General features: G+C 32.7%; 1 protein-coding gene across 1 annotated transcript in view; it reads right to left on the bottom strand.

Moving 5' to 3' along the window:
* The window catches only part of LOC129218039 (PDZ domain-containing protein GIPC3-like), a 130,993-nt gene that overhangs the window by 16,588 nt on the left and 87,014 nt on the right, over positions 1 to 27,391 (bottom strand). The window contains exons 2-5 of the mRNA XM_054852218.1: positions 18,262 to 18,492; positions 4,435 to 4,573; positions 3,401 to 3,513; positions 2,123 to 2,204 (exon numbers count right to left, since the gene is read on the bottom strand). Coding sequence (XP_054708193.1) covers positions 2,123 to 2,204; positions 3,401 to 3,513; positions 4,435 to 4,573; positions 18,262 to 18,492 — 565 coding nt within the window. The remainder of the gene's footprint in view (positions 1 to 2,122; positions 2,205 to 3,400; positions 3,514 to 4,434; positions 4,574 to 18,261; positions 18,493 to 27,391) is intronic.

The raw sequence follows: 27,391 nt of genomic DNA, 5'->3' as shown, positions 1-27,391 counted from the left end.
ACTATGTACTGAATACTTTTTTCGTTGAAAAAAAAAAATCTTAATTTGCCAGAATGTCTCGAAAAATTTCAGCTGCTTTTATATAGGTAAATTATAATAAAGAACCGTGGATGGGTTCCTAAATAATATTCAAAGGTTTAATTGTTTAATATTCAAGGGTTGCATTTTCTTTTAAAATTTTGCTGAAAAAATACTTTTTGTCACGGGAATTCCACTTGGTTTTATGTTACTACTATTTATTTATTTTTTTTTAAATACTGAGAACTTTTTCTTTCTTTCTTTTTTTTTTATTTTGTTCATCCCTAAATTTAAATTACCAGCTTCGGTTCTACGCCTCCCTTGGCGACGGCCCTGCCTTTACATGTTCATTGTCTCCTACAGACTGTTATTACAGGAAGCTGTTAGGGTCTTAGAAGGTCCTGGACAGTTATGCAACAAAGTTATCCTGTCAGCCGACAGATGAATTTACAGACACACGGTAAAATAGCTGCTCACAGCGTAAGTTTGCAGAGTTTTTTTTTTTAAATTTTGTAGCCATTACTTTTCTAGCAGCGATTTTCTTATAAGTCGTTTAGAATATACCAAGTTATTATGATATTTTCAAAGATATTTAAATGTTTTCTTTTTTTTCTTTTTTTTTAAATTAGGAAAAAAAAGGAAAGAAAAGAAATAGCTTTTTTATTTTCTTTTGTACTATTCAATTGAAAGATTCAATGCGGCCCCAACAGAGGCGGCTCACCAGGCATTCGCCCGGCTGTCCGCCGGCCCCATCCGCCACTGTTCGTTTCTGTAACCGAATTGAATAGATTTCTTGCCAGTTCTATTTCGCTTTCATGGAGTACAAACGTTGTTTTTCACGTGGTTGGTATTTTTACGTGTTCAGTTAGAAACTCTTCAAAGTTTACGATATGATCTATCGTATTCGGGGGACGTACTAAGGATGAGATTAAAGAATCGCTGCTTATTACAGTTTCGGTAGAAGAATTAGTGTCAGAAATCAATGATCATGTTTCTGAAAGCAAACTATTATGCGATGGCGACACAGATGATGAATGAGACAAATCGACGAGTCAGACAACCATTTTCCTAGCTAAGACGGTACATTCAGTAGAATTCAGAACCACCCGTTTCACGTGGAAGGCGTGAAGTTATTGTGAACATGACTCCAGACCTACAAGATTAGCCACATCAAAAAATGACGACGAATATTCTGCGTTTATGTTATTGTTTCCTCTAGCTTTTGTAAATGTTATACTAGAAAATAGCAAGATAGAAGGAAATAAAATGCTCGGTGACAGTTGGAAGGGTTTGAATCGCACTGACCTGGAAGCATTTATTGGCTCGTTTTTGCTGTCAAATCAACTAAAAACATAAATGTATGCAAAAAATATGTTTCACATTGTATTGCCTGAAATTTTACAGTAATTTTCAGAACTTAATGTTTTGAACAACAGCATTTTTATTTCATAAATACAGAAGGGCTCGTTAAATTCAGACTTCGTTATGGTTATGAAAACTCACCAGTAAAGCAAATTTTAACAATACAAATACATAAAAATGTATGGAAAATGTAAAATAAATAATTATTAAGTGACAAACATAGATAAAATGTGATTATAAGTTGATAATACTGGAAATTGCAACATGGGTCATTTTTGACCGGAACACCTTAAGTGTATATGCAACATTTTAACACCGTAAGAAGGTTAAGAAAAGTTGCCAAATTTAGCGAGTTTCGGAGAGTAATGGAAGACATCTTTCACACGCTTGCAGACAGATGTCCTGCCACATGCATTTGATGAAATCACGGGATATCTTCAATTTCTCACCAAATCTTTAAATTTAACTTTTTTCTTAAAAATTTCGGCAGATTTTAAGACCTCATATTTCTATAACGGGAGCACGAGGGTAAAAAAAAATTGCGTCAAAAAGAATGTCTTAATATACTCTTTAGATTGCTAGCAATTTTAATTTTTTCCGTTATTACACTAGTCGTACTGCTCCCTGGTAAGTAGAGTACATATGTGGGTATACAATTCTTTGTATTTAAAAGTACAAGACCCATTTATAGACGATGGTTATTTTTAAACTTTTTAATAAGTACATTTATAAGATAACTCACCAAGTTCAGAATCGTTGATTCCCATAAATGATTCTAAAAGACTATTGATTTTCTCCACAGCTGCTTGAACAACATCAGTTGGCTAAAAAAGAAATTTTGCGTATTATTGTCCAGAAAAAAAAAAAGGCTGTAAGTGACTTTACTGATAAATGCTTGTAATTTTGTTCAAGTCTATAAAACTGTGTTGCCTCATTCCACTCTTTCTGTCTGAAGCTCGGGATTACTCATTGATTTGATTGGGCGGCATAAATATAAGTTTAAATATAAAGAATAAAATTTAAATAGTTATTTATCTTGTGTGTGTGTGTGTTTTTTTTTTTTTTTTTTGTTTTTTTTTTCATGTTTTCGTAGTTACTTCATTTAGAAATAGTTATGCATAGAAATTTTAGAGTAGATTACACGATAACAACATCGATGCATTTTTTTGGGGGAGGGAGGAGGTGTTGGATGATTTTTTACTTATCATGAATAGTTATACTTTTCATTTTGTGCAACGGATTGCTCACTCCATCTGTAATAGGTACCATACAATATAGGGTCATTCCACGAAAATGTCAACCTGTTGGCCAAAATTTCAAACTCAATCAAGATTAATGTGTTATACATCATTTTAGAGATAACATTCGTAATTTTTGCATCTGGTAAAACATTTTTCAAGATGGATGCCACGTGTGTAGGATAATTACTGCTTGAAGTTCTTCAGCAAGAACATGTAAATTGAAATTATAAAGCATTCAAGAAACGTGACCTGTAATTTTTAAGCATACATTTTATGTAGATATTTTTTTTTTCAGTTATTGCTTTTATTTTAAGATTTCCGTTTCTTTAATTTCTTTCCTTGAATTTTTATTTTTTTTCTCCTTGAGCGTAATTTGAATTCTGTGTTGAACGGCCTGTTACGTTCGTCACGAAACGTCGTATTTTCCCTTTCACTCTTTATATAGGACTATAAAAAAAATTTTTTTTTTTTGCTTTATTCTCATTCCAAGAGCTACCTAGAATGCATTTAAAATGTTAAATTTTTATTAAATTATTTAAACAATTAGTTATCAGAGTGACAAACGTAACAAATTGATTATGACGAACGTAATTGCTTGAAACAAACACTACATCTTTCGAACGTTTAGTTCAATAAGAAATAAATGAAATGTATATATTTTGAAATAATTTAATTTTTTAAATGTCACTGCATAATATTTTGTAATTTTCGCAACAGTTAACTTGATTTTTTAACACATATTTGTGAAATTTGGTTTATTTCTATACAAGCATACTTACTGCTTTTTCTATAGTTGCTGGTCCTTTCGCTCTTAACCGCAATGTTTCTTTTCCGGAACCAACGGTACCCTTTTTATTACTTCCAGACAAACCACTGCGAGGCCCAATATGAGCTGTATTCAAAAAAAAAAAAAAAAAAAAAAAAATCAAAGTTATAATGACTTCATTATGGATTACTATCCAACAATGACCACATTTCATGCAATAAAGTACATTAAATGTTGCTTTTGCACAAGGAAAATAGCTTGTACGAAGAAGCAATATATATTCCTCACACACACACAACCAGAATGTGATTTATTTTACACTCCACTTAGTAATACATATCACATAACAATCAAAATATTCAGTTGTAAAAAGAGTGGAAAACAGGTTTCTTTTTAATTCAATTTTTTAAAGGTCTCATATTAGTCTTTATGTGGTTACTTCTCTCAATCATATTCAATCTTTTCAACCAACGACCATGTTTTTTGGAGATTGAAGTGATAACATCTCAAAGGTCACCACAAAAAAAAGAAGTACTTACCGATTGAGTGTAGAAACAAGGGTGAATTTGCTATTTACGTTTTCACATTGCCATGTGAATTAGTAAGCCTGTGTTCTTGTCGTTTTGTTAACGAATTTACTCACAAGCGAAATAAATTAATTAGATTTTCCAAAAGGTTTCGTGCATGAACTCAGAAATTTCTCTAGTGAAATCTACACATTAGTATAAATTTAAAATTAAGTTCTTAATAAGTACATTTCCAACCGCGAGACGGTAGAAAATATAACAAGAGTAATGAATTACTCGGATGAAGAAAATCTTTTTTAGCAGTTTTCTCAACTTTTAGCTTTTAAGAGTTAATTGTTTTGGTATCTAAACGGCTCTACTGTTTATTTCCTTCCGATTATATCACATATTTTTACATCATCGTAGTCTGACCTTTTTCTTCCAAGACTTTTTGAGCATTTTTACAAAAATACGTGCGACACACATAAAACAAATGAATAAAAGTTGAGTTTAGTAAAGAAAATACAAATATTCAACTTACAGAATCCAGCTCTCAGAGGTTCTATAAGCCTAAGAGTGAATAAGGAACCTTTTGGTACATCTTTTAGCTGTTTGGCAACTTCAAAATGCCGGCAACCAACCATGGACACGTCGTTAATTTTTTCAATGTGATCGCCAACCTGAAAGGAAATGTTATTTTTCACTCCATTATATCTGAACGTAAAGAGTAATTATAAATGGAATCAACTATTTTATAGCTTTCTGGATTTTAAAATAATTTGAAATATCTTTGAAAACATGTTTGTTCATCCCAGCGGTCGGAAGTAGCGGGCTACTTGTAGCGACGCTACTGTTAGCTACATTTGTTAGTAGTTTGTAGTGTAGCGCGCTAATTCTCGAAACCCGTAGAGCAGCGGGTAGTGCGGTTCAGAAAAATAGCAGTTTGTAGCCATATCTTGATACTACTTTTAATTAAAGTTTATAAAAAAGAAAAAAAAAAGGTTCAAACGCATCTGACTGGTACAAATCTTAGGGTGAATCCACGGTCACGTGTGGGACAGTTTGGTTAAACTTTTCCTTGTAGTTTCTTATAAATACAAATTAGTAAGGGCTTAAAGTTAAAAGTTTGTTGACTAAGTAAAAGTATTTGACTCGTGTGATTTTTTAAACAAAAATATTTTTCTAATTTCTTTTTTAATTGGTATTTTTGAAATGAAGCTTACCTGTCACGTGTGGAACACACTTATTGACATCTGCTGTTCTAGCAATATATCATTCGAATCTGTTGGTGCAAATTTGTTAAATGTATACTTTGCTTTCTTACCAATTATTTTTTAGTGTTAGTTTCAAAAAGAAACATAGTATGCCGTTCCAAAGAAAATAGGACATTTTGTCTACACGTGACAACTCTATATTTCGTGTCAAAAGTAATATTTAAAAGCTGTAATAAACAAAGATTTTTTTCTCCTAAGAAACCACGCATACATATGTGATTTCTCTGGCAAAAAAAGTTTGTTTTTCACTTGTTTTGAAATTAAATATCTATCCGTCACGTGCAGGAGAAGATGTATGCTTTTTCGTGGGATGGCCCTTATGCGAGTGCATCAATACGAGTTGACTTCAGGCTTATAATTTTTACGCCATACGTTCTATCTGTTTGACGCCATTAGCTTCTTGGACATCGTAATTTTCATATTTCGTCAATATTCGCATTGAATAGAGCGTAGCTTAGAAAACAAAGAACAGAATAAAGGACAACTACCAAATTAGTAGCACGTTTGTGTTTCCTGGAAGCCTAGAATGTCAGTGGTGAACGTTTCGGATTTCAGTGGAATTATCGTTCCAATATTCACCAAATAAGGAAGCTACTGTATAAATGTTATAGAAGAGGATGATATTGAACTTCCCTGGTTGATTTACATTAAATATTACAGTGTAATAAAAAAGCATGAAAACGGAAAGTTTTCCGTTTCATGTAAACTTCCCAGTTAAGCAAAAAGATTTCGGTATCAATGTCACCCTTTTATAATTTAAAATTGCACATTGAAGTAAGTTAAGCATTCTTAGTAATCTATACTAATAATATAAAGTTGAAAAGTTTGTTCGTTTGAACACGCTAATTTAAGGAAGTACTGGTTCGAATTGAAAAATTCTTTTTGCGTTGAATAGTCCATTCATTGAGGAAGGCTATAGGTTTTTTTTTTTTTTTAAATCAGATTGACCGAAGTATTTGTAATTGCAAATTAAATGTTTAATCAATTATTTAGTTCTATACATTCCTAATAGATGGCGGAATAATTTTAGTTCTATGAATTCCTAAGAGATGACAGGGTAAGTTAACTCATCGAGAGGGCACTAGTCGACAGTGTCAATAGCTGCGAGAAACCATGCCCGCGCGCCTCAGACGCGTGGTTGTCTACGCTGTTGTGGTCAGCGAACTGATTTTTGAAGGCGTTTTCTTTTTCGATATTCAGATACCTTAATTTGATGTTGTAGGAGTTTTCTATTGGGTTTTGTTGTTTTTGTTCTTATAGTTAAAGATAGTTACTTATCTCAGTAAATAATTTGTTTCGTCGTATTATTCAATTGCGATTGTTCTTTATAACGTTTTTACTATAGCAATTATTAGGCGAAACATTTTAAATTGTAGAAAAAAACCCAGCTTCACTCGCTAAAGGCAGGGTTACGGTGGCGTGGTTGCTTGGACTAGCGATGAACTATACAGCTGAAGGCTTATTTTGAGTTTTAAAGCTGCTGTTAATCTTTTTATGTGTTTTGGCGAATAGTTTTTAACTCCAAAGAGACTTAAATAGATTTTTTGAAAAGGTGTGTACGCATTTTAGTTGAAGAAAAATGATCGTTTTACATCAGAAAAGAGGGAGGGGGGGGGGGGGGCAGAGATTTTTTTAAGTCAACGGTCTTCCTTTAAATTCTTAGCTCGTTCATCACCGTGCGGGTACTGCTAGTGCTCTATATCTCTGATAGCTTATTTATTAATAAATGATAAATACCGTACCGTTCGGAATATTATTCAGATTTTTTTATTTTTGCCTTTTTAGTGATTGACTGTTGATATACTAACATAACGAAAGTCAATTATTAAATATTTGTAAGTTTTCCAGATTATTTGCTATGATTGAGAAAACGTTTTTATTTCATTTCATCTGGCGTTAGAAAGGGGAATGTGTCTAGGTCTCAGCCTCTAGCCTGAAGCTTAAAATTAACTAGGTAGTTCCTACAAAATATTATTAATTATAAAATTAATTTCTATAACGAAAATTAAATTTTTTCTCTTCCGTTTAAATATGCTTTTCATCCTCCAATCAATTTTATGTATATGTATGTCTATGTAAAATTTAAATGAATTTATGACTGCATTTATTTACCTTTTCAAGAAACCGAGTTGACTTGCGCCGGCAAAGTAAGAATTTAAAATTTGAAGGTTGAATTCTTTCACCTTTTTAATCCTTCTTTGTACTGAGTGTTCGTCAAAATTGTAAAAAATGGTTTGTAATGACCAATTGGCTCAAACAAATAAAGAAATAAATAAAATAAAATAAAGGAATGAATAAATAAAGGAAAGAAAGAATAGTACTTAATTCTTAGTTAATATTCCATTTTCATATGAGCTAATTTATTAATCTAAACCACTTTTCAAATATTTTCGTTCTACCCCCGAATGGTGTGTGTGTATATTATTTATTTATACACACACACTACTAGTGCTTTTTTATTTATTTAATTATTTTTTAAAGTGGCAAAGTAGCGACTACATTTGAAAAGTATTTTGTAGTCGCTACATTTTTAAAAACAGTAGTTGTAGTTGTAATTAACTACATTTGTAATAAAGTAGTTACAATTGTCGCTCGCTATCCTATTATCGATTCCATCCATTTTCATGACCTTTAAAAAATTCCCGACTGAATGAATTTTGAAGAAAAAAAACAAAACTTTTGTTTCATTAAAAAAAAGGTTTTTCTTTCTTGTGCACAATAACTTATTCTGATTGACGGTTGGAAAGAGATGAATTTGTGTTACTAGCAAGGTAGGCAGTGAATATTTGAAAAAAAAATAATTCATTTTGAAATAATAATTGTTTTGACATGTATTGTGTGTTCATTTGTCTATCCATAAACTATGCATTAAAATATATGCGCGTGCGTCTGTAACACTATGTTTTCGGGACTGTCATTTTTTATGGAGTCGGGACAGGTACCGTTGGAATCAGGACAGACAAATGAAGCCATTTCGCATCTGTCTCATCTCCAGATTAAACCTTTATCTGCCAGACATATTAGTTAAAATCTATATCATTATCTATGTCTAACTAAATCTAACTGAAATCTATGTCTGAAAATTCCAGGGCTGTTACGGGATGTCATCCAGGTTGGCGAGATATTGTTAAGTCTGTCACCAAATAGCAACCAGCCACTGAAGGTAGTTGTTACCAAGCGGTACCGATCTGGGAGTTAGCGAGCGAGGTAGAGCCCCTAAGTCTGAACTGTTGAATTCTGTTTGGGCTGTCCAAACATCTGCTCTGTATTGTCTGTCTGGGGTCGAAACGTTTACTTTCCGGCTCAGAATATCCTGGGGAAACCATGTATTCAGTACCGGAGATATTAATCTATGTCATTAAAATCTGTGTGAATTTGGCGCAAAGCTGTCTCTAAGCACGTCGCCAAATGCCAAGAAGCCGCTCAAGAAGGCTGTCTATCGGGTGAATCCCCGTTTGACAAGCTCAGAGAGCAGGTTAGCTTCAGTTGACTCGTTAGACCTTTTCATAACAACTATATAATTACCTTAATTATTAGGAAAACCTATTAACAAGTAAATTCAAAAGGATTATTTATCATTTATTTATCATAAAAATCGGTTCTTTGGTTAATGGCCATAGGGGCACATTGAGCTTACTTGAATGCACCGTATAAATGAAATGTATTGTCATGAAGCATACGAATAGCTGTTGTAGTCTTGTAACTTAGTTATTATAGGTTATATGTTTTTTTTTAAATTTATTACAAGTGCACAACTAGTGAGCAGGCAATCCAAACCATGTTATTTTTTCACAATGCTTATAATTTTACTTGTGGGATAATAAAAAAAAAAAAGCAACATTATAATTGTTAGCAGTCATAGTGTCGGTATAGCCTAGATCACGAAAAAGTTTATCACCACGTTTTGTTTACGTGGCGCGTACGTTTACCCTCAAAATTGGAAAAAGAGGCAAAAACAATGCTTATCATTTAGAAAGTTGAAAAATACGCCTTATGCACTCAAAAAGAGGTTCTAAAAGTAAATAAATAATGTAATAACGGAATTGTTGTAACTGTATTTAGAAGGTCTCTCCATAAATATGGTGAAGAAAGAAAAAAAATATTTTTAATCTGTTCTGAAAAATGTTAACATGCTAAACTTAATAAGAAATAAATTCATGAAAAATTTAAAATTTTCAAGGAGTACAGTCGACAAAAGAGAAATGTTATTGCTTTCATCTGATAAAATATTGCGGAATTTTGGCCCGATTAAAAATGATGCAGAATAAAGAGATTCAATCGGTTAACTTATTGCGATGCAAGTAACTGTAGAATAAACTCATTCATGTATGAAACCTTCAATGCAAATCTTCATTTAGTCATCCAAGACGTGAATAACGTCAAGCTTCATTCCATTTCTTAATTCACGCTTCTTGTTCCTAAACCCCCAGGGAAGATGAGATTTTTCGATGTGACTTTTTGCAAGATAAGAAATATTTTGAATATTTAGCCGGAGCATCGAAAATTTCTTGTAACCCGGTCAAAATAGACGAAAAAAACTCGTAAGTTTGGAAAAATTCGCATACAGCTGAAAATTGCTACAGTCCTTAAATACATCATTGTAAATGAGAAATCAAAAGTTAGCAACGGTTTCACTTGAACTACAAATTTTATGCGAGGTTAAAGGTCAAAATAGACAAAAAAAAGAAAAAATAAATAAATAAATAAAAATCGGAAAATTCGCATGGAGCTGAAAATGGGTACAAACCTCGAATACATTAAATGAGAAAAGAAAGATCCTCATTGATCGAACTTGATCTAAAAAAAAAAATTTAATCATCATGATCAAGTGTCAAAAGTCAAAAAATCGTTTGCTTACAAATATTTCATAAACGGTTTGTGTTATCCTTAAAAAAGTGTGTACAAAGTTTGTAAATTATGCAATCTGTGCAAATGAGGTATTCATACCTATTTCTACCCTCGTGAGAGCGAACTACGAGAAAATAAGAAAAAAAAGATTACATTTTCAATTTAACGGAAATAAAACGGCACTGCAAAACATGTGCAACCCCCCCCCCCTTTTTTTTAAAGTTTTCCTGTCAAACTTTTTACGAGCCTCATATGAGGGGTCTAATACATTATTTTTGACCTTTTAAGGATATTTTTTTAAAACTAATTTACAAGCATGCGTATATAGTGTGCAAAGGGATTGTTGGTAAAGATACCGATTTGCTAACAATACTGACTGCACTAACTCCTACTGACAGAATTATCTACTTTTTAAAATCTAATAAAACTGAAACAGAAGCAAAAATATATTCACCATAACGTTTAACTTCACATCCAAAATTTCAAGCTCCAGTTACAATATGTAAACATATCTTATTTTTACATGCAATAACTAAATGCGATACTACGTCAGCGTTTTACAAGCGTAGTAAAACATTCAAAAGTATTTCAATTACTTGAAAAATCTCTATATTTAATTGATTGCGCAGAAGTGTTCAAAAGCATCAGTTCTTCTTCTGATATTATCCTCGCAAATGGAATTCGCCTTTTTCCTGCTATGTATGAAGCTCCAAAAAAAAAAAAAAAAAAAAAACTACATATACATGTGTTGTAGGAAGTTACGTTTCATGAAAAATACACGTAACAATAAACATGTAAAGTTATCCTGCCTTCCTTCACCACACATCTGCTTCTGTTTCATTTATGTCGTTTATACTAACGCTTAATAAGTATGGCTGGTCAACACACTGGACCCTGAAAACAGGGGAAGGGTACAAAAAGGTTAATGGTCAGGATCAACTGTAGTTTCTTCTTATACATATACTTGCTCCAGAAAACTACTCTTCAATATTTATTTTTGTAATTGCAAGTATGGTTGTAGTTATAGCTGTGGCCGTAAGAAAGTTGGATTGTTTTGTTCACAAATGTGTAGTAATTGCCGAGGCCAGTCTTGCTCAAATGTTAAATTAAATACAACACATGGTGATGAAGATAATATCGATAAAGATACATGTGAACCATCTTTTTCATTAGAGCAATCTATAGAAGTTCAGAAAAAGGGAGAAGAAGGAGAAAACGAAGTCACTGTTCGAGGCTTTGAAGAATAATTAAAGCTCAATTTATTTTGGTTTCAAAATACCCGCAATACTACTTTTTTTTTTTGTTCAGTGACACCATTTGATCACGTTCAGCATACATGAGACCTTTAAATGAGTGCAAAAATCATCCTTAAATAGCTTCATGGACTCTAATATCTTATTTTCGAATAACCGATGCTGTTTGTCTGAGAAGAAAAATAACTTTAACTGCATAATGAACATGTTTCGTTTTCTGAAGCAAGTATTTTTCTTTGAGTCATGAATCATTTACATATTATAGGCATCCTTTTAAATTATAGTTTTAAGTTATAAATAAAATAAATATTCCAAAAAAACTGAAAAATTATATATTGGACCCATCATATAAGACATGTAGAAAAAAAAGTAAAAATGAAAACTTTTCTATTTTTTTTTTTTTTTTTTTGCAAATACTCCACAGCAGCATTTTATATCCGTTAGATGGATAAAATGTTCAACTAATTTTCTCGTTATTCGGTCTTGAGAAGGTTTAAGCAGATTAAAATGACTCTTTGGTAAATATTGCATAATTTACAAAATTTATATACACTTTTTCTGATAACACAAATCATTTATAAAATATTTACTTTAAAAAAAAAGAGATTTTTTGACCTTGCATAAATTTTTTTGTAGGTCAAGTACGATCGATGGATACTTTTCATATCTCATTTACAATGACATATTTCAAATCTGTGCCAACTTTTAGCTCCATGAGTATTTTTTCCAATTTTTCAAACTATTTTTTTTTTTTTTTTGACCTTTGACCTTTCATAAAATGTTTAGTTCAAGTGGGATCAATAAGGACTTTCCATATCTCATTTCCAATATCTTCCCATTTTCAGCTCCATGTGATTTTTTCCTTTTTTTTTTTTTTTTTGTCTGTTTTGACTTCTGACCATGCATAAAATTTTTAGTTCAAGGGGACTTTTAATATATCATTTAGAATGGTATGTTAAAGATCTGTAACAACTCTAAGCATATGCAAATGTTTCCAAGTTTTCAAATTTCATAAATTTATTTTGCATAACTTTTTTTGGCTCCACTTGGATCGATGGGGACTTTTGACTTTTCATTTATGAGGATGAATGAAAATCTGTATCTGTACCAATTTTCAGCTCTATGCGAATTTTCGAGAACTTAAATGTCTATTTTGACCGTGCTAATGTGCCTTTATGTATTTTACTAACAGAAGAGATATTTGAATTCTTCCATAAAATACAAATGCTTTGAAAAAAATTTTAAGTAATTTTCTTAAGCAAAATTTATGTTTCAAAACACTTTTATTTTCTTTGTTTAAGAACACAATATGAAAAATCGCTTATTTTACTCAATATGAAGGTTTTATTCCTTATAAAACTGTTCAAAATGTATTGCGATTGTGTACTTTCTACGTCCTTTTATTCACTACACTGTCCCCACTGCTCCTTTAAGCTGCGAAGGCGCACAATTGCGCAGTAGTTGAGCGTCGTGCGCGCACTGGTTTACAAAGTTCACGCACTCGCAAAATAAAGCAAAGAAGAAATAGCTGTCACTACAATGTATCAGTAGTTAGTCAACGAATTAGTCGAAATAGTTACTCTTTACAAAAAGTAGTCAAAAGAGAAGAAAACTAGCTAACAGGACTAGTTGTCAAACTCGCCAGCCATAACATTAGTTTAAAAATAGCTCTTACTTCGCTTAAGTGTTGGCCAATTAGCGCAGATAGCTGATTTGCTCAGTAAAAAGTAATCGTGAGAATTAATCACCACTGGAATATTTAGCCGTTAAGTAATTACCGAAACATTAACTCAGGAGTTTTCGATCTCAACACTGTGAAAAACAAAAAATGTGTAAGGTTACCCGTATCAATGGGTGTAATGTTACACCAATTGCACTATGGTTTCAGTAGAATTCAAAGTGCATGCGTAAAGATCGGAATCGGCGCAGAATTAATTGGTAATAATTAATTGGTAATTAATTGGAATTAATAAATAATTAGTGTTTATTGGTTGGGGGGGGGGGAGGTTAAAAAGCATGAACTTGATAAATCGTTCAAGAAAGTCAGATGAAAGCTTAATTTTTGCTAATGTGTAACCTTTCAAGGAATTTCTCTGTTAGCATGCAGAAAATACTGGTGTAACCTTACACAGAAATTAGTGAGACGTTTTTCTATAGTTACATTATCACGGCAGGGGCGGATCCAGAGGGGGGCCATAGGGGCCATGGCCCCTCCCAAAGCCTTGTGATTGTAGGAATTTTTTTAAGGAAAAAAAAAGAAGAAAAATATTATGATAAGATAACAAAATTTAACAACTGTATTTTACTGAAAAAGAAGTATAGGCCTAAATTGGGAGATAAATTTTATCCCTATCCTCAAAACAAAACTTTTGCTTCCAAAATTTTTCTCCATCGTTTACATCATTTCTTGATTCCAACTACAGACACTTGGACGTTCTCTAAATGCTGCGGTTCTCTGAGTATACCTATTGTTTATAAGACCAAAGAGAGCCCAAATTTTCGTTTTTATGGCTTTAATTTCGAAACTAGGAGGAGAACCCTCTTTTCCCATGCCCTTTCACAAATGCCTTGAAATGTAGCAAAAAAATTGCATTTTAAGTCTTTTATTTGGAAAAAAAAAGTCAACGGAAACTAGCTTATCCAGCCCGTATGACTTAACTTGCTTAAAAGCAAATTAAATGAATTTTTTTGGGACTTCAATTACAAACGAGTTTTGATAGGACCCCCTCCCTCTCTAGTTTATATCGTGATGATAGCTTTAAAAGGAGTTTTTTTGGAGGAGCTCACGAATATTCCATCCTATTCTAAAATATGTATGAATATAGTAAATAATCGAATTTTTAGAGCATCAAAGGCAAAATATTTCCAGGAAGGAAGGATTCTAAGCACCTTCACACTTCTTTAAATGTAAGCAAACATTACCTAAAGATGCATTTTTAGGCTGGACAGTTGAAGAGTTAGAAGAGCACCCCTCCTCTTCTAACTTCTCAATGTATAATGATAGAATATTTGATTTTCTAAGCTTTATTTTCAAAAAGTGTTTTAGGGTCAGCCTCCGAAACCTGAACTTTTTCCGTACATCATCAAAAATAGACAAAATGCGTTTTTAGTTTCCTAATTTTCAAAAATTACTCGGAAATTTAAATTTTGAAACATTTTCGAGGGAGATTTCTAAATCCACCCCCTCACCTAATATCTCGATACCTCGAAAATTGAGTTTTTAAAACTTCATTTTAATAAAACTTCTGAGGAGTTATCAGGGCCCAATTTCCTATTAGGCAGAGTAGGAAGCTGCCTAGGGCGGCAAACTTTTCAGGGGCGGCAAATTTGCTATTATAATACAGATTTTTTGAATTAAATTGTTTTTCTTGAAAGTAAAATATTAGCATTCTATCATTTTCCACAGAGACAATTTTTTCTTGTAATTTAATAATCATTACTTTTACACATCTTATGAAAGTCAAATATTTTTCAATCACGGTATTTGCCGAATCGTCAGCAAAATTTGCCGAATAAAAAATTTTTGGGGAGATCACTGTGATCATTTCATCGGGGCGCCTCAGAATGTGAAACGCCTTCATTTCTTCATAAGTTTGATAGTTTGAATCTGGGAAACACTTTTTTACGTTTTTTTTGAGTCAATGATATTTTGCCTCTTTTAGGGGGGGGGGAGGGGTTGGCAGATTTCAAATTTGCCTAGGGGCGGCATGGAGCTAAATTTGGCACTGGGGAGTTTGTTCAAAAATTTCGGATGGCTCCTCCCAAAACAATCGGCTGGATCCGCCACTGTATCACGGTGTAACCTTCCACAAGCGATGTGGAACTTTACACCAGTTATATCAGTAAAGTTACTCCAGAGCAGTGGAGGCAGATGGAGTAAGTTTACACAAAATGTTTTACAGTGAAGAAGAACGTTTTTTTCTCACTACAGAACACTTGACTTTAAATTCAATTAGACATAACGGCACACTTTTACTCTTTCAATGTAATATTGATGTGCAGTTTAAATTCAGTTGTTTTGTTATTGAAACTAAATGTGGTGAAAAAATGTGTTGCGTATGGTTGCTCATGCAGTTACTGTTTTACTGTAACAACTGTAACATGCTTGTATTTCCTTAGTAAGATGCTGTACATAATCTAACTGGGGATATTAGTTTGATTCATTATTATTATTATTATTATTATTATTATTATTATTATTATTATTTTGTGCGAGTATATTTTGATTCAGTGTTCATTATTAATGATTGCGTAGTAGTTAAAGAAATACGTATGGTGTTTATAACCACTGCACTCTGTAAAAGAAGAGTAACAAATGTTTCTGCTGTTCCGGGACGGATCGCAGTACTATGCTAACCGAGAGTGAGGAAAATATCATAGCACTGTGAACAATCAGAAGAACAAATCAACGTGCATGATCGCTGTTGCTAGGGCTTCGTGCAACCAATGAAAGTGCTTCCCGCCTTTTTTTCAAAGAGAACATATCATGTTTCTCTGAGCGTCATAGAGAGTTGCTGCAAATTTTCACGATGCTGTTGTCTGGACGGAGCTTTCTTGCGCTTCAACACCATTTTTATTTGTTTTCGAGATGGATCAAATTAAGAAGAAAGGCAGTCTGCCGCCTTAAATAACGAAATAATTGTGTAAATACCTCCATAGCCACTATTTTAGCCAATATATAAATTCCGAGGAAATTCCGCAAAATGGATATGTGGATGCACTAAGATGCCGCTGAGTTCCTGATTTGATCCTCAAGAGGTCCAACGGAATCATGGTGATTATTCAGCTAACAACGACAAATTGAGGGATAGACCGTGCCTTCAAAATAATTAGTCGAGAGCCTTTTAGTCAAATATGTTTCACTAAATTTCCCATGGACAGTGCGATTCCGAGGATGGAAGTTTTCCGATTGAACAAGACAACGTAATCCAACATTGTGAATGTTCGACTATCTCTCAGGATGAACTCCCCTTTCGGAATATGATGATGTAATCGAACTTTCGTATGAACTCCTAACGGCAGTGTCTTAGTGCTATATGTTTTATAATATCCCAGTTTTACTCAATTTAGTAATTAATACCTCCGGTGTGCACACCAGCGAATGTAATGATGTTGTGTGACGTATCCATGTAATAAAGAAGTTGGTAAGTCGAATCATTTAAGTTATTCATTTCATCCAGTTTGGTCTATTTATTGTTAGAGATGTTTTGTGCAGGTTTATCATTATAGCGACGCAATTACGTAGAGTAGATGCATAACGCTCTAACTGTCATACGTTCCAAGGATATTTTCCTTTCGCAATCAATAAGATGAATTTAATTCAATAAAATCCTGAAATTTAAAACCACAAGTTTAACACACTCTATATACATTCTGAGAATGTTTGGGTTTTATACAGACTTAATATTATGCGAAGAGTGCTGAGAAGTGTGATGAATGAAAAAAAATGTACTTTCGCCAAAGAGGAATTTAAAAGCCACAAAAATATATGTGTTGATGATGCCACGCGCTTGACGACTGCTCATATACCTGAAGTGACGTCACGTGAGTTGAGTTCATTTACGATGTACATGAATATGGTACGCAATTTGAATACATAGTTATTTGTTTATCGTAATATTCTTTTATACACTTGAAAGCTTTTGTAGTCAAAACGAAAATAAAAAAAATTGAGATTCATTTATCGGCAAAAAGTTTAAGATAACCCTCCTTAAAAACTTTCCGAGCAAGACGTCAACACGCTAAAAATTCGGAATTTTTTCGTAAAATGGCGGTGTTTACTTATTATTTATTTATTTATTTATTTATTTTTGACATCGATATCGGTCTTTAAAAAAGAAGGAACATTAGTGTGACTAATGTAGGTAGTTACTGATTTTGTCAATCTATGATATGAAAAAAAAACTTATTTTCGTTAGAAAGGAATTTTTCCTCTATAACTTTTCTATTTTGTTCACAGGGCTTATTAAGTGAAATTCAAAGTCATTTACAGTCTTAATGGAAAGCAGAACTTTCTCTTTCAAAGATTGAAAAATTAATCTCTAAAGTGTGAATGAATGATTTCTTTAACTTAATTTTTTGAGTACCTCATTGTGCGCTTGAAAATGGAGTTGATAAAACTTGAATAACGAAGCCCATGAAGCTTGCAGGGGAGTATTCCCTCCAAAAATTTGAATTATCCTCTGAGATTATTAAACTGCTAGTTTTTAACTTGATGATAACTTGATAAATAACTTAATAAATAAAAAGAAAATGAGATTTTATAACACTTTAATTCAAAGCTCATTTTCTTTTTTATACATTGTTATTGCCCTAAAATATACAAGAATGGTTATTACGGTAATTATTACGGTATGCAAAATGCATGTGATTTTTGTTACATAAACTATTTTCAATTTTTGTCTTTTCTTTTGTATAATATAATGAGTGTAAAGTGTATCTGATTGCTATAACTTTAAACGTCTTTTTAAAATTACTATTGAATAAATATGAAAAATATTTAAATACGAGTTATAAATGTTTTGGTTTTTTTGTGATTATACAGTGCCTAACCGCTCCATTTATAGATATTACTGCGAGGTTGTCATATTTCTGAATACTAAGTATGAGTTAATAAAACAGAATTAGAACGCTACGGAAGGAAGCACTTGCAGTTAAGGAAATTTAGAGGAAAAGCAAATCGGTATTGTGTAGTGAAATTAAGTGCTTTCATTCATTAAAAATACCGTGCCCTAATATCTTTCTTTTTTTCTTTCGGCAGAGTATGCGTTAAACAATTGTACGAAAATGTTTCGTGTGTGTAAAGGTTTATTGATTTAGATTAACTATTCTCTTAAAAGAGATATTTACTTTAAACTGAAATAAAATTTTCCATTTTCATTTTCATGAACTTCAATTTTTAAAGCACATAATTATGTATGGCACGGAAGAAAAATGAAATAGTTTCGTTTCTTTTTCTGCTCCAAGAAGAAAAATTTATTAAAATTTGCTCACCTGTACAAATCCGAGTCCATGGATTAAACTTCCTTCTTTAACCCTTTTTATGAAAGCATAACCCGCACCATTGTCCGTTATAGTTAATCCTAAAGCATCTTCATTTTTGGTAATTTCTACTTCCTTTGCTTGACCTTTACGATGAACAAAGATGAAGTCATCTAAACCTATTTGGCCACCGAGAAGTTTGGACATATCAACTTTGTGGGTATTTAGTGTGCAGAACAAAATCTGAAATATATAATAAATTGAAATAAGTGTTTTGCATAATACTCACAGCAATGAAAACAAATGTTTTAGATTGATTATATATTAATATGCTTCATGTTTCCAGTTTTATAAAGTTAAAATGATCTTATACAAAGGAATTATATATATATATATATATATATATATATATATATATATATATATATATATATATATATATATATATATATATATATATATATATATATATATATATATATATATATATATATATATATATATATATATATATATATATGTATATATATATATTAGGGTGTCCCAAGATATAATGGCGAAAAAAAAATTTATGAAATCGAATACGCATACCCTCCAAATTTTTTCCATTTCACCTCAGAAACATGAGAAAAAAGTTCCATTGCAATTAAATAACGGGAACCCGTGCCGACTTGAGGTCTAAGTTGGACCTAAAATCCTGTAAGGCGACTACAGGGAAAATTGCTAACTGCATAATTCATTACTACACGTGACATCAATTTATTTAAAGCAGACATTTACAACAATATTAGACTAAAAGAAACATTACTGTACATATTTTTAATTCAATGTTTGCTTTTTGCAGTCAGAATAGAATGTCCTCTGCTCTTGAACACAACGTAACAGATTGTTTTTGTTCCTCATCAGCTGTTAGCAAACCATGAAAGTTCTGCCTCATTTTTACCGCTCTTTCAGCTGCATCGTTTACTGCACTAAGCTTTGAGACAGTCTTTTTCACATAAAGGAATGAAATATTATTGACCATACCATAAAAGCTGGATGAATTTTTGTAGAGCAGCTTTTGAGATAATTGGGTCCACATTTTCGTAAATTTTTATCAAAAAGCACAAATCTTTTTTGGGTGCTTTGACTCAAAATGCATTGAAGCCATGGTTTCACGTATATTGTCACTACAAAAAAGCAGACATCAAACAATGCTTCATTTTCCTTCGTATCTAATTTTAGTTGTGAACTAAATATAATAGTTTTAGGGAGTAAATCGCTCGAGCCATCCATCGATCTTTGTGCATGACTCCCGGTGGTCTTATTTTAAATTCATTTTCTGTATCTCCACCTAAAAATATGATAGGCAGTTCTGTCAACTCTTGATAGTCATCCCTGAGCGTAATATTAGTAAGTTCAGCACGGTAAAAGTCAAGTAAATTTTCCAAGTTAGGGTACAGTTCGGAACAACTCCGCAGCTCCTCCATAGCACTGTATTTAAGTGAGATAGATCAGTTCATATATGTGATGGCGGCAAGCAAAGGAAAGCATTTCTCTATCAAATTTTTGCTCAAGAATAGCGCAAGAACCACTTAAAGGACCTGTTCTGGAAGCTGTAATATCACAACTTAACTTTGTCTTCGAGATTCCAATCTAAAACTGCCTTTCAAACAGCCTTTGTTTGTTCTTTTCCTGTGGAATTATCCAGTTTAGACTCAGCAATGAGTTGTTCCGTCACATCCATATAAAATAACTATAGATAAGCGATCTTCTTTTGATTTTTGAGCACTCAAAGCAGGCAACAGTCCCATCTTCCTCTATTTTGATTAACCGAAGTGCATCAGCATGTGCAATATTGAATAAATTGTTTAAATTACTTGAAAATTCTTGTTGGCGCTGCCTGAATACTTCTTGCAGTTTCTCTGCATTTTTTTGTAAGTCTCTCTAGATTTGATACAGGTTTTTAAGTTTATTCACACAATTTAGCAACGATTAGGTGGGAACGCGTGCCTTTTCCCAAAAGATGATGCATTCCCGAATAGCGATATTTGCACTTTCACTGATGGTTAAATTTACTTCTCGAATGTTATAAAACAAAACCGACAGAACTTGTCTGTTAGAGGGAAGTTTCAAGCCCGTAGTTTGTTGTTTTACGACTCCTATTAAAAATATCCCTTTTTTCAAACTTTGCAATTCCACTGCCATGTTTCGTTCCCTATGGAAGGACTATACTGCGCTCGCTGACCGGAATGAATTCGTACTGACATGTTTGACGGTTTGCAAATTACTACGGATAAGCCCCCCTCCCCCCAACATATGTTTTTCTGTTTTCATTTGTTTTCTGTGCACTATTTACAGCTGTTTTGAGCTTTGCAAAGTATCGCGTCGCCAGCATTCGCTTGCTTATATGAATACACGTGCTATTTACACGTTTAGGCCTTTAGGCGCAAGTCGGCACGGGTTACCGTGCTTCAAACTGCATGAAACTTTTTTTCCAACGGTTTTGATATAAAAGGAAAAAAATAAGAGGGTATGCGTTTTAAAAAAACGACTTTCATTTTTTTGGGACACACTAATATATATATATATATATATATATATATATATATATATATATATATATATATATATATATATATATATATATATATATATATATATATATATAGTGATTGCAATACCGGTATACCGGTATACCGAATACCGGTATTTTCGGTATTAGCCGAAAATGATTTTTATATTTCAATTAAGGAATTTTCGCTTTTACTTATTAAATATCTGTTGTTATTTCAAAGGTACAAGCGTTTCTAAATGAAACATTATCAAAATCAATCTATTGATGTAGAATTTTGGCTTCACAAAAGCACAATTTAATAAAATATCAATAGATGAAGGTTTCATGTGCACAATGTTTGTATTTTTAAATATTCTTGATTGCTCACTAGCCCTTCTGTAAAAGTTAATTTCAAGTGTAATTACAAATGTATTTGTGCTATGAATAATGTATTCCAACCATCAGTTGCAACATTATTTTATGACGCATATTTTTTAGTATTTGACTCAACTGTACTTAACTTTGAGATAAACCTTTCCTTTTTAATGTTACAAATCTCACCGGTACTGGAGTGCTGTTCTCTCTTGCTATTTAGCTGTATACTTGGCGAGATAACGCTTAGCAATTATATGGTACTTAAGAATTTACATAGAAGAAAGGCATAATCAACTAGAACATATTTTCAGATTTTTGCATAACTGCAAAAAAGTTCAAAAAAAAAAAAAAGAAAGCGACAAATAGAAACTAACAAAAAAGATCAAGTTGCGTTCGTCATAAATTTCAAATCAAAGGGATTATAAATCACATACACAAGCCTATCCTGATCAAAAGAAAATTTTTGAAGATGAAGTTAATATTAGAAAAGAATTGTCTCTCGTAGAGAAATAACAACTGGGTGTGCATTAAGGAAAAAAAAATAAAAAAGAAATATTGCACACAAGAGAAAAGAAGCACGCACATTATTAACATTACCACCGACCAGCAGGAACTCAGAAAAAGTATTTTCAACTGCAGAAAATCGGTAATGAACTTTTCATAAAAAAAAAAGGTTAAAAAAAATCGAAAGAAGTTCCTGGCTGACAATACACATGCATTACCTTTCTCATTTTCATTTACTTCGTATTACAACATTTGTTCCTTTATTTTACATTTGTTCACAATAAATTTTCTTAAATAATGAACTTTTTGCACAAAAAATATGAAATATGGCACAGAAATATTTTTTTGATCATTTATTGAGAAATTCCAATACCGGTGTTCCGGTATCATCCCTATATATATATATATATATATATATATATATATATATATATATATATATATATATATATATATATATATATATATATATATATATATTCCCCTTGTTGCCTTATTGTTGAAATAAACGTGTCCTTTACACTGTTAAAACTACAGGTTGCGTTTGGCACCTTTCAGGGGTGAAACGCTTGTTCACCAGCGACACCCGAAAGAGAGCCGAAATTGCACCTTTAGCAAGGGTGAAAAACTGGCTCCCTTCACCTAACGTGCATCGTAGGTGAAAGATGGAAAATGGCACCTTTATTGCTTCCCCCCCCCCCCCGTGTTGTGTGAATTTTTGAATACAATTGTGTTTTAGTTATTTTGATTTATATATACGAAGGCATTTGATCACATTTAAACTTTCGAACATAGTTTAGAAGTGTTCATGACTTTAATTTGTCTGTTCGTGCACTAACTTTCTTGCATTCACACTTGGACTGCTCAGTAATTAATATGTTGTTGACAACTTTTACTGCATGATCCGTACTGAAAATGAACAGGGAAGGTATTTATCAATCATTGGCCGGAACAACCAGAAATATTAGGTAACATTAGGTTAGAATCATGGAAAAATAAAAGCGTTTCATTAACGCTTAAAATTTTAATCGAGCGTAACATATCAATACTTATTATAAGATTCAATATTTGAGTATCCTTATGCGTACAAGATAAATACTAATTTAAAAGCCCTTCTTTCCAATGTCAAGTTTTCCGTCAGATTAAAAATAAAAACGAGTAGATAACTACATTCGCTTCATGCAATAATGCCTAAGAAAGATACGTTAACCAAAACACGATGTGAAACTCATGAGTCACACTGAGTGAGAGAAATTTCTTTTTACGCTGTTTTTTTTCCCCTCCGCCTTTGCTGCTCTGTTCCTTTTTACTACGTAGTTATGTCATTGAGAAGAAATATACATTGGTATATAGGCTGCTCACGTCGCGTCGATGCATTTTTATTCCGGAATTAGCTATTCAATTATCAGCTGATTTAAAGTTTTTATTTTTAATGTTGTTGTTGTTCAAGATAGTACTGATAGATAGTTTTAGGTTTTGCAGGATATAAATAGCAAGATATTAAATATTTAATAAGGTAAACGGAACAATAAGCGGTTGTCAACATACTTTAAACACTTTAAATATGTTCGAAAGCTCTAAGAGCTACAATATGATCAAATGCCTTTACTTACGAAAGGTTTCGAAGATTAATCCACGAAATTTTCAGTTTTGTACTTCATTCAATGTGAAAGTAAATTTCGTTGCAACTTCCTTCGTTCGCCATTCAAACTGAAGTTGTCGTTGGAGTTGATGTCAGGACGCATGCGCAACGAGTCGCTCTCCTATTGAATGGTCTTTTAGCACTTGAGTTAACGTTGTTCACCCACCGAGGAACCAAAAGCACCTTAACGACACTTCCTAGCCTCTGTTGCACCCTGAGTCACCGTTTTTTCACCTTAGGGTGAAATTCTTTACCCCTGTGGCACTTCTGGTTTTAACAGTGTACCTCCCTTTGTTAAAAAAAAGTTTTCATCATTTTCTTAAGCAGTTTTTTTCAGTTGCAAGGCATTGTTTCTGCACTCAGAACTTGTAAGCAATGAAACTCTCTTGTTTGATATTGCAGTTGCAGCTTCAACAAAAGTTGTTGCACCAATAACAATGCATTGTTATAGGTGCCCCAAACCCCCAAACCTTTCTGGTAACGCAGCCTCCTTTACCGTTTACTAGTTCAACGCCACATTACATTCTATCCGTGTGACTAGTATCACATTGCTGTGACCCACATTACACAGGACAAATATTATTCACATACATCACATGCTTATCATACGTATGAAAGAATTTAATTAATAGTTATGAAACAAAATTTAATACATATCTTTAAACCAAATTAGTTATACACTGAGGTAAGTGAGTCAAAGGGGGCAATAGTTAAGATTTAAGAGCATTTAGGTGATTTTTTTTATTTTGAGTTTTCTTCTCTGTAACAAATAAAGGATTTTTAAAAAATAACAAAATTTAACTATTTTTACAATACAATTTCAAAACTAGAGCTTGTAGACGATCTTTAAAGTACAGTTCTCCAAAGGTGCCCCATGTTTTGCAAACACTTTTAGTGTGAAAAAGAGTTATCGACAAACTATTTTTACTTCTAGAAGAGAAATATGATGTTTAATTACAAAGCAATTAAATGGAAAAGAATTACAATAAAAAAATTTTCGATTCATTGCAGGAGTCATAAATTCACTTGTTTTGGAATACAGTATTAATGGAGAAATAAAAAGTGAAAATTATTTCTAGTTTCTCCAGTTTATTTAGCAGATTATAGAATCAAGCGAGAGTCTAAAGTTGATACATATACTGGACATACTTGAGAGGTAATTTTCCATCTTCTATTTCGGAAGAAATGCAGCGGTCCCATTCCTCCCGCCGTGCCATTCCATTCTTTCCAACTCTATTTTTCTCAGTTGAGCATATACAAAGCTAAGTATTAAACTTTCATCTTGGAACAAAACATATGATTACGCTTAGAAAATTCTGAACGCCACAGATTATTTAAGGGCAACGTTCCGGGATTTCACGTATTTCCACCAGTTTCCAAGGAAAAACAAGTATTTTCGTGAAAAGAATTACCTGAATCGCTTCAAGTTTCACGAATGCAGACTTTACACTGTTCCGAAAAACATTTTTAGCTAACAGTGTGAAGATACACGCTGTTTATGTATCAAGTGTTTCGCCTTCAGATCAGTTACGGTCATTCTAGATTAACTGAGCCTCAAACAGGGGCGAAGAGCAGTCTCTGGATGCTGTCGCTTTGCAAGAATTGCAGGTAAATAAGCAGTTTGGTAATTGCCTGCAATTCTGCTTTAACTTCGGCCATAATCGCTTTAGCTTTCCTAGTAAATCTGGAAGGGGCTTCGCTAATACTATAAGCATATCTAAGTTTTTCTGAAATGTTCCTGATTTATTCCATAAACATAACTGCTATTTGTTGGGAAGGTTTTTGAATTCTTCAAAAATATTCCAGGTTCCTTTCAGGAAGGTTACTGACTTTCAGCTGGAATCTTTTCTGTTCCCCCCCCCCCCCAGATATGTTACTGGCAGAAATTCGGCACACTAGTTGCCGATTACTTTTCAAGACTATGTACTTGTGATTCTTTTTACAGTAAATTTTCAAGTAAGAAAGTATCGGTTATTCAGGAACATTACGATATATCAAAGAAAAAATAGAAACATAACTTTTATCTCAAAAGCACAACGCTTTTAAAGTCAAAACAAAAATGAATCTAGCGAGGTCATCGAATTCGATGCTTTATAAGTGAAAGAGTTCATTTCATACAAAGAGCATTCGAAATGGTCACTCATTCTCTGATTTCCAGAAGCTCAGAGAGAATGGCATCTTTTAATGCAAAGGAGGTCACATTCACGAGTTCACAAAGATTCGCTGAATTTCTATTCATCGCGCTGAAGACGAAAAAGAAGAGATGTTTTTCGTCGATAATATCTGATTTTTTTCTGCTCTTTCACAAAGTTGAAGGTAAAGATAGATGCTCACACTTATTGAGCATTTGTTTTAAAACTGGCCTAAGTTGTTTATCTCACAAGTTTATTCTTTTTAGAAAAAGACTATAATTTCCGAAGGACTAAAACCATCAAGACATGAAAGAAGTTTTTGACCTTTCGAAAGATGAAAGATAGGAAAAGCGAAACACTTTTGTAAAATTCAAATGTTACGCTGTTTTATTTCGTAAATGTAGTTGATGGATGAAGCATAGAGTTGGTGAGTTGTGAAATGATTTTTATTATGCATAAAGCTTGATTGATTGTAATAACTAAGAGAAAGGGAAACGCCCTTTGTGTCTCTGAGGTAAAAGACTCGCTTCAAATGTCGGAGGTCGTGTGTTCGATTCCCAACGGAACCATAAGCGTTATTTTCTTTCTTTGTACAGTAAATATTTCTTGTGCTGTCTTTTATGATGGCAAAGAATTCCTACTTCTCGAAGTAATGTCTCCCTATATCTTCATAGTGATTAATAACTATGACACGAGAACAACAACAACAACAAAGGAAAGGGTTACGCGTTTAAATTTTACACCTACGCAGGCATTTTTGATTCAATTTGAGTAATAAAAGTCACTGAGAAAAATACATCGTGAAATTGCTCTAAAAAATATGGGCATCCTTATATATTATTTCTGTAGCCTGTTTTTGGTTTCTACGCCAGATTTTCCTCAATTCTTGATCGATTTCTTTGATTTACACCTTATTTTAAAGTTTATGGTGCTGGCTACTGACGAAAAATAGACCCACGGTCTAAAAATTGTTTTTTTCAGCCGAAAAACCTGTTTTAAAGAACCAGAATGAGGTTTTCGGTTAACCTTATAACTTTAACTTGCACTATAACCGACAGAGCTGAATAGCTTGATCGGCAGAGCGTTCTCCTCGTGACCAGGAGAATGAGTGTTCGGGCCCACGTCCGGACAAGCTGCATCAAAAAGTTGGAGAAATATCGCACATTGCATGAACACTTAATTAAGTAAATAACAAATATGAGGGAATAGAATAAATGAGAAAGAAACGCTCCTTGCTGCTGTGAAAACTAGATGTGACTTTGTGCTGAATTACTTCTGAATTGTACGTTTTTTTCTTCTTTCTTAAAGTTTTGGCTCTAGTAAGAAAATTAAAGCATAATGTAAGTGAAAATATCACATTTTTACTACGTTCGAAAAGCTACGCTTAAAATAGAGCATAGTTCAATTTAATTTGTATTTTAACCGTGGTGTTAAATGATGAACATGTGCTGCCATCTAAATCATAAAAGCAGCCTGCGGTAACGAATTGTAAAAATTTTCAAAAATAAAAACATTTCTCTTCAATATCTTATCTTATATATTATTCCCTTCTCATTTTAAAATTTATCAGGCTGGATAATGACGAAAAATAGACTTACGGTCGAAAAATCAAGTTTTCGAAAACGCACCTTGCTGTTTGAAAACCTTGATGCAGCCTGTAGTTCTTATGCATTTTTTTTTAAAGCAAACTTCTAATGCAGTTTTCAAATTTTTTACGTCGCTTTCGGCAAAAAAAAAAAAGCCTGTGTGTGTGTGTGTGTGCTTTCATATTTTAATAAAGCTAAAAAGCACTGGAATTAGTTGTTTGGTTAAACTGATAAGTGTTTTTCGGTAGAGCGTTCGGCTATAAACTATCTGAACTTCGGGCAAGTTTGGGCTGTCCGACATAATATCAAATTTATATTAGTATTACGCATTATATGTACTCATAACATACACACGTAATAAAATAAA

Source organism: Uloborus diversus, chromosome 3, assembly GCF_026930045.1.
Source record: "Uloborus diversus isolate 005 chromosome 3, Udiv.v.3.1, whole genome shotgun sequence".
NCBI classification, from domain to species: domain Eukaryota; kingdom Metazoa; phylum Arthropoda; class Arachnida; order Araneae; family Uloboridae; genus Uloborus; species Uloborus diversus.
Note: the sequence above shows the minus strand (reverse complement) of the source record. Positions and strands in the feature narration are given on the sequence as shown.